The sequence below is a fragment of the Triticum aestivum genome, chromosome 7D, assembly GCF_018294505.1.
Source record: "Triticum aestivum cultivar Chinese Spring chromosome 7D, IWGSC CS RefSeq v2.1, whole genome shotgun sequence".
NCBI classification, from domain to species: Eukaryota; Viridiplantae; Streptophyta; class Magnoliopsida; order Poales; family Poaceae; genus Triticum; species Triticum aestivum.
The window spans coordinates 48,481,290-48,487,710 of NC_057814.1; the positions used below are offsets into that span (position 1 = coordinate 48,481,290).

The window sequence follows — 6,421 nt, forward strand, 5'->3', positions numbered from 1 at the left end:
TTTGAGAATTCCTTGGTGTGACTTTGCGTAGCATGCAAGTGTCTCTATATAGCTGCTAGCCTACTACTGTTGAGGAGTAAATCGTGTAAATGTTTAGTTAGTTGCGGAGCGAAAGGTGTCAGTTCAAATTAATCACTCGCGACACACGAGACTATAAAAAAATGAATATGTAAGTGTGTAGGCAGCCCAAATCAGTCTCAGGAGACACACGGTTCACTGTCCCAATTGTAGTAACGTGGCGTCAGAACTGTCATGTGTCATCAGATCTTCATGAATTGATAAATTAATGTGGTTGAAGGAAGCGAGTTTGTAATCAAGCACATTAGGAGAGAGCAAAACTCTGAGAGTCATTTCATAGCTAATTTCATGACTTCGATCTGAGCCTGGTGAGGACATGTTTGGTACTCCTTATGTACAATGGTTCTATCTTAGCAATGCCACGTAGGATAAATGATGGGGTGGAGGAGAGAGAAATCATAAGAAAAGGCTAGTCTTCTCTTAAATAAGAGAAGACAAGAGATGCTCTCTTAGCACAATATGTCTCATCATGTTTTTAGGAATAGCTAGTTATTTAAGATAAGGCTAAGATATGACCCATTGTAGACATGTTTTTTTTGTCATCTCTAAATTACATGCAAGAGTGAAGATAAGACTATCTTATCAACCATTGTACATGCCCTTAGGTGCTTGATTTATAAACTCTTTTTTCCCTGGAAAAAAAAAAACCTTCATCAGATCTTCATTATTTAAACGGGTTGTTGATAGTTGACACTATTGATTGCCTGGGGAGTCTGATCTCGCAGATCTTATCTCTAGAACCTTGCAGAAAAAATATTGAAGACAACTGACACTTGCTGCGTGGACTATTGATGTTTGCGATCCCCCAGATCTCCATCATGGGTGTCTCAGTCTGCCCCGATTGTCCACACCATCAGGCTGTCACCCCCGCCATCGTCTCTGCCATTTCTGGCCCCATCAGAATGCTGCCCATGCGCTTACGGCCCACCAGGGTACTGTTACCGACGTCTACGACCTCTCCGTCTGTAGACTGCAGAGCTTGGGCCTCGCCGGATCCAACCACTGAGTGACATGCATGTTTGGTTATTTCAATCTTCATATCTTCTTGTGAAGGGAGTATATAGACAACCGGATTGATGGAGAACAGAGCTGGTTGTATGTTTTATTGAATCAAATGCATCGCCATTCGCACGGACATGATACACACAATCCATAAAGATGAAAGGACAATAATACTGAAATAATTACAAAGCCACTAATTATTTTGGAGATGGGCTGGATTTTGGCAAAGTTCTGTACACACGACTTCCAGCTGCTAAATTCATTAATTTTCAGTTTCAATCCAGGTTGAACTTCACTTAAAGCAGTTAAACATTCAAGTTCAATAAATCAAATAAGCAACATATATAGCCGTCGGCAACTAGAGGTGCGTGGATTTTGTTAAATATATTTAAACTCGCCTAGAGACTCTGATCTTTAGTATATGTTGTGTGAGTATGGGGAGTGTATCTAGTGCACCGGGCATTTGGTCGAGATACAAAAATGACAAATTCGACATGAATGTGCTAATGGGCCAAATCTGAAGCCCAACTTGTGTTATGTACTATTCGATGTCGAATTTTTCATTTTTGTATCTCGAGCAATGTTTCAAATTTTGATTTGAATTTTTATGAGAAATACAGTGATGTTGTTTCAATGCACTAATTTGTTTTCGGATTTATTTTGTATAACTTTAAATGTGCAACGGGGTCCGATGCACCAGTAGCACCAAATGCCCCGGTGCAACAGATACATTCCCACATTCATGTGGTGGTTTTCATGTGCATGTGTGATATGTCCACATGGTGTACTCATGTTTTGAAAAGGGAAGAAAAGACAAGATTTGCTGAAATGTCATTTTATGCACTTTTCACGTTACCCAAAGTTTGCATCTTATCATTTAAATATTTTATTACTCTTAGCCTCAATGTGGATAATTTTCATAATTCAAGATTTCAGCCAGTGTATGTACGATGATTTATGCTTATTCTTATATCCATATTTTGAGAAGGATAGACAAGTTATAGTTCTATTTGTACATGATCTTAAGAAATTTCTTGTTTAATATTATGCTGACAAAAATAGCTATTTCTTAGAAAAGAAGACAAGAAAACAGTAACTGAAAAGAATAACCTGTGGTATAGTGCGATAATGATAGGAGAGGAGCAGTCCAACTCATAAAAGGAGCTTCATTGATCATCATGCAATCATGCACGCGACAAATGCAGCCCAAATCTTTTGTTCATTATCACAAGAAACTGAAAAGTAATGGAATTATTTTCTCTCTCTACAAACATCTGAGGAATTTTCACCAGTCTGATGAAATTCGATCACCTCAACATGCACCCCTGATAATAATTTGCCAGTGCGCTGTTACAAAGGTATATTTATGCATACACTGAAGCAAAAGAGAAAATCGAATAAAAAGGAAATAAAATCAAGCTTAAACCTAAGCATTTTTTTCTTGAAGAACAACTACACAATTAGCACGAGCGGAACATATTCAAGATCAAGAACAACCGCATGAAGCACCATAGGAAATAGCTGCTTGGTGTCATGACCTTCATGGAGGTTGAGAAACAAAGATAACAAAGGAGCAAGGAAAAAATAAATCGGAAGAAGGAAGAACGACGAAATAAACTCTCTTGGCCACCAAAGGAGATGTCAGGCCGGCTGGAACATCATGCAACCCAGTCCAGCACCAAGCAACTATGGGCCAGTTCTTTTCGCTTGATTCTGAAGAATCAGAAGTTCAAAAGAACTCAATTCCGTGGTTTGAGAGAAGGGTTGTAGATTGACAATATATTTTTATAGTTGAAGAGATTAGTGTTGGAAATATGCCCTAGAGGCAATAATATTTGTACTATTTATTTCCATGTTTATAATTATGTGTTCATATTCTATGCTATAACTGCTATCGCTCTTAAATATGTGATCCGGAGAAAAACTCACAAGAACGTGTAAAATAATAAACGGTAAAACCTGATTTGTAGTCTTGGCTCTAGGACTAGCTCAAGTGTTGCATGATGATTTTGTTTTCCTGATCATAGGCATTTGTTAGTGATACGAGGATTTGGACAACAATGAGAATATGATGTTAGAAGAATAATTTTATTGAATTGACCCGAGTTGACTAACTGGGCGGACATTTATTGCCTACGGTTAGATGGCCGCCCGCTGTCCACGAACATTTGGTGCCGTCAAACAAAGAGTCTCCTTGTTGATTTCTAGTTTCTAGCTTTTGCATTTAATATGAAGGGAAAATATCGTTATTGATATAAAAAGATAATGTGTCAACAATACATAATATGGACGGCAAAAAACAAGAAAGTGTTGTTGGACGTTTGGAAGCCCACCGACATGGTAAAAACTAAACACACACACACAGTGTTTTAGTACTTCTCTAAATGAACCTTACATGGACCATATGGCAGCTAATTCAGACGCTCTAGCTACTTTACAAGATCCATGAAGCTATTCATTTAGAAAAACAAACACCTCTCCTTTATTCATATTCTTAGAGCACGTCATCTTATGGGTAGACCTCGATAACGCATCGAGCTCCGAGTTTCTTCACAATTTTGTAGTCTTTGAACCCTGCTTCAACGAATAGCTTGCGCCAGTCATTTTCACTCCGTTGAACCCCTCTTGTGTTCACCATCATGAGCATATCCATCAGGAGTTGGGCTTCAAACATTATTGGCCCCAAGGAAGGTCCAATGACGATGTCTATGATAATTACCTTTCCTCCCTCGTCGCGCGGAGGAATGGCCTTCTTGCACTGGGTCAAGATTTTCACACAATCCTCGTCGCTCCAGAAATGTAGCACAAGCTGCAACAATATATAGGTAAGGTTCAAAGAATGAAAGGTGGGTAAGTGTGACTTCTATGAGTTGTAAGACCAAAATGTAAGAATTTCCCATGCTTTGTCATGTTATATATACCTTGAGCATCACGGCTTGAGAAGATGGGACGGTGTGGAACAGGTCACCCGCAACATAGTTAACGACACCATCAGTTGGGACTTTGTCGATCACCTTCGGAAGGTCCAACACAGTGCACTTGATGTGCGGGTAAGCCTTGACGAGAGCCCTCGCCGTTGTACCATCGCCGCCGCAGCAGTCAGTCAGAGATTCAAGCCCCTTGAAGATGTCACCGCACTCTCGCAGTATGGTGGCAATCCCCAGGTTGTCGTGGGCAGCCAAGCCTTGGTTGGCAACGGCGTCAAACTCTTCGTCCATGAGTGGTGTTCTCTCATCAAAGATTGGGGCGCCATGCATGTCCTCGAAGGGTGACGGCACTGGTGGCTCAAGGTCCTTCTTGAACCAGTCCGCCAGCCCCAACGCCGCCTCCGCGCAATGCGGCGCGGTCACGCCAAGCACGAAATATTTTTGGCTGTGGTGCTCATCCGCGTCGACGCCGTCCACAAGGATGCGAGACAGCGGGGTGAGGCGGTAGAGCTCCCCGCCGGACTCGGTATCTTTGTCGGCTGCGAAGAGGCCCGACGTGACAAGCACGCGCATGAGCCGGCCGAGGAAGGGCATCTTTACCGATGGAAGGGACAGCTCGGCCATCAGGTCGGGCAGCGAAGCGACCCCGCCGAGGCGGTGGATGGTGGTCGGGATCCCAAGCTGGACGGCGCACCGGAGCCCCATGGACGAGAGGTAGTAGAGGCTGTGGCGCCACAGGTCAGCCTGCGCCTGTAGCAGCTCAGCGTCCGTGGGAACTTCAATGGTGTCTGCCTGAGCCGCCATCGCTCTCCCGGACCCTCTCCTTCTCTGTTCCGGGCTCTTGATGAGTGTGTGGTTGCTATGTGTTGCTTTGGGAATTCGTTGATGTGATAGTAGTGCTTAAATAGACACCACACGACACAACAGGCTATGAAGTAACACGCGGCACACGAGATAATAAAGTATGAATATGCAGACAGGTGTATATGTTTCTGCAGTCCACTCTCCCAGTTGTGGCATTGTGGCGCCAGATCGGTCATGGACTCTTGTCTTGATGAATTTATGGGGTTGTTGGCAGGCACTGCTGATTGCCAGGAGAGTTTGATCTAGCAGATTCATCTGGAATTGCAAAAAATATCTTAGGACAACTGACATGCATGGCACCAGTGAAATTAATTGTGTCAAGTGTTCCCGTCAAAAAAAAAATTTGTGTCAAGTGTTGATTTTTCTAAAGGAGGTTGAATCCCGGCGTCTGCATTATACGTGCACACGGCCATTCTTATTGATTATTAACCGGAGTATAAAGCAAAGAAAACCATGGCCGAACCATTACAAAATAGAATGAAATTAGCACCTACAACCAAGTCAATTTTCATCGTCAGGTTTAACGTAGTCAGCCTGAAAAAGGGTTTTCATCCTGCTTGCAAAGACCAGCAGTAGACGCCAGCTTTAATAAGGTAACGACGCAAGTACGTCATTGCCGAGCCTAGCAAATAAAAATGTGAACAAGAGTTTTCACCTTGTAAAATGGTGTTTCAATCAACATCTTGATGAATGATCATTCAATAGTCGCTTCCGCTGGTACTCCATGCCAGGGCCAAAGGCACTAGCAGAATGATGGGACATCTTTCAGGAAGACGCTCATGTTGTCGCAAAACTGATCACTGTCACTCCACACGGACACGAGTCACACGGCCACTGCTAGTTGATGTGTGTCAACTATTAATAAACAGTTAAAATCACGAGCCCCCTTCCCCACCCATTTATTAATCTCCATTATGAGTGTGTCTTCTGATTCCACATCACACTCTACCGCCAAGGGAAACCCAATGGTGAGAAAGAGGTAACGCGAGACGTATAACTTACGTCGCATGTTCAGTTTGATGCTAGAAATTTGAAAATATGGTTTTGTGGTCATCTAACTTGACTTATGCATGCACATACGACCACACTACGCGTATGCAGACGTATCCATGTGTATGGCCCCACTTGTCAGTGACAGATGGCGCTAGGCGAGACGTGTTTTTACAGAAGAAGAAAAACAAAAAGGGCCAACAAGCCATCTACTTGCAAGGGATATGACGTTCACTAATGGTTTTTTTTTTTTTTTGAGAACACGATAAAGACACATGCGCTCAACTTACCCCTATGAACACATACGTAAACGCTATCTCTATGAGCACCGTCGTGATACTAGGCCGACATATCATTTTGAGATTGACGAAGTCATCACAAACGCCTCGTAGTCGACAGGAACGTCTCCTCCCAAAGAACACGCATCGCCGAAAATTCTGAAATAAATCCTGGAAAATGCTGGGGATACCACTATACTCCTAACCATCCAACTACAGGTTGATTCACACTAATGGTTTGTTATTATGGCGAATGTAAAGCGGGACAAACTAAAGCAGGTA

At 42.7% G+C, this 6,421-nt stretch overlaps 1 protein-coding gene across 1 annotated transcript; it reads right to left on the minus strand.

The window, feature by feature from the left end:
* Nucleotides 1–3,310: 3,310 nt before the first annotated feature.
* Nucleotides 3,311–4,874, minus strand: LOC123169934 (probable O-methyltransferase 2). Its single transcript, XM_044587782.1, has 2 exons — nucleotides 4,002–4,874; nucleotides 3,311–3,889 (listed from the first exon to the last, which is right to left on the minus strand). The coding sequence occupies exons 1-2, from the start codon at nucleotides 4,809–4,811 to the stop codon at nucleotides 3,590–3,592; spliced, it is 1,110 nt and encodes a 369-aa protein (XP_044443717.1). The 5' UTR covers nucleotides 4,812–4,874; the 3' UTR covers nucleotides 3,311–3,589.
* Nucleotides 4,875–6,421: the final 1,547 nt, after the last annotated feature.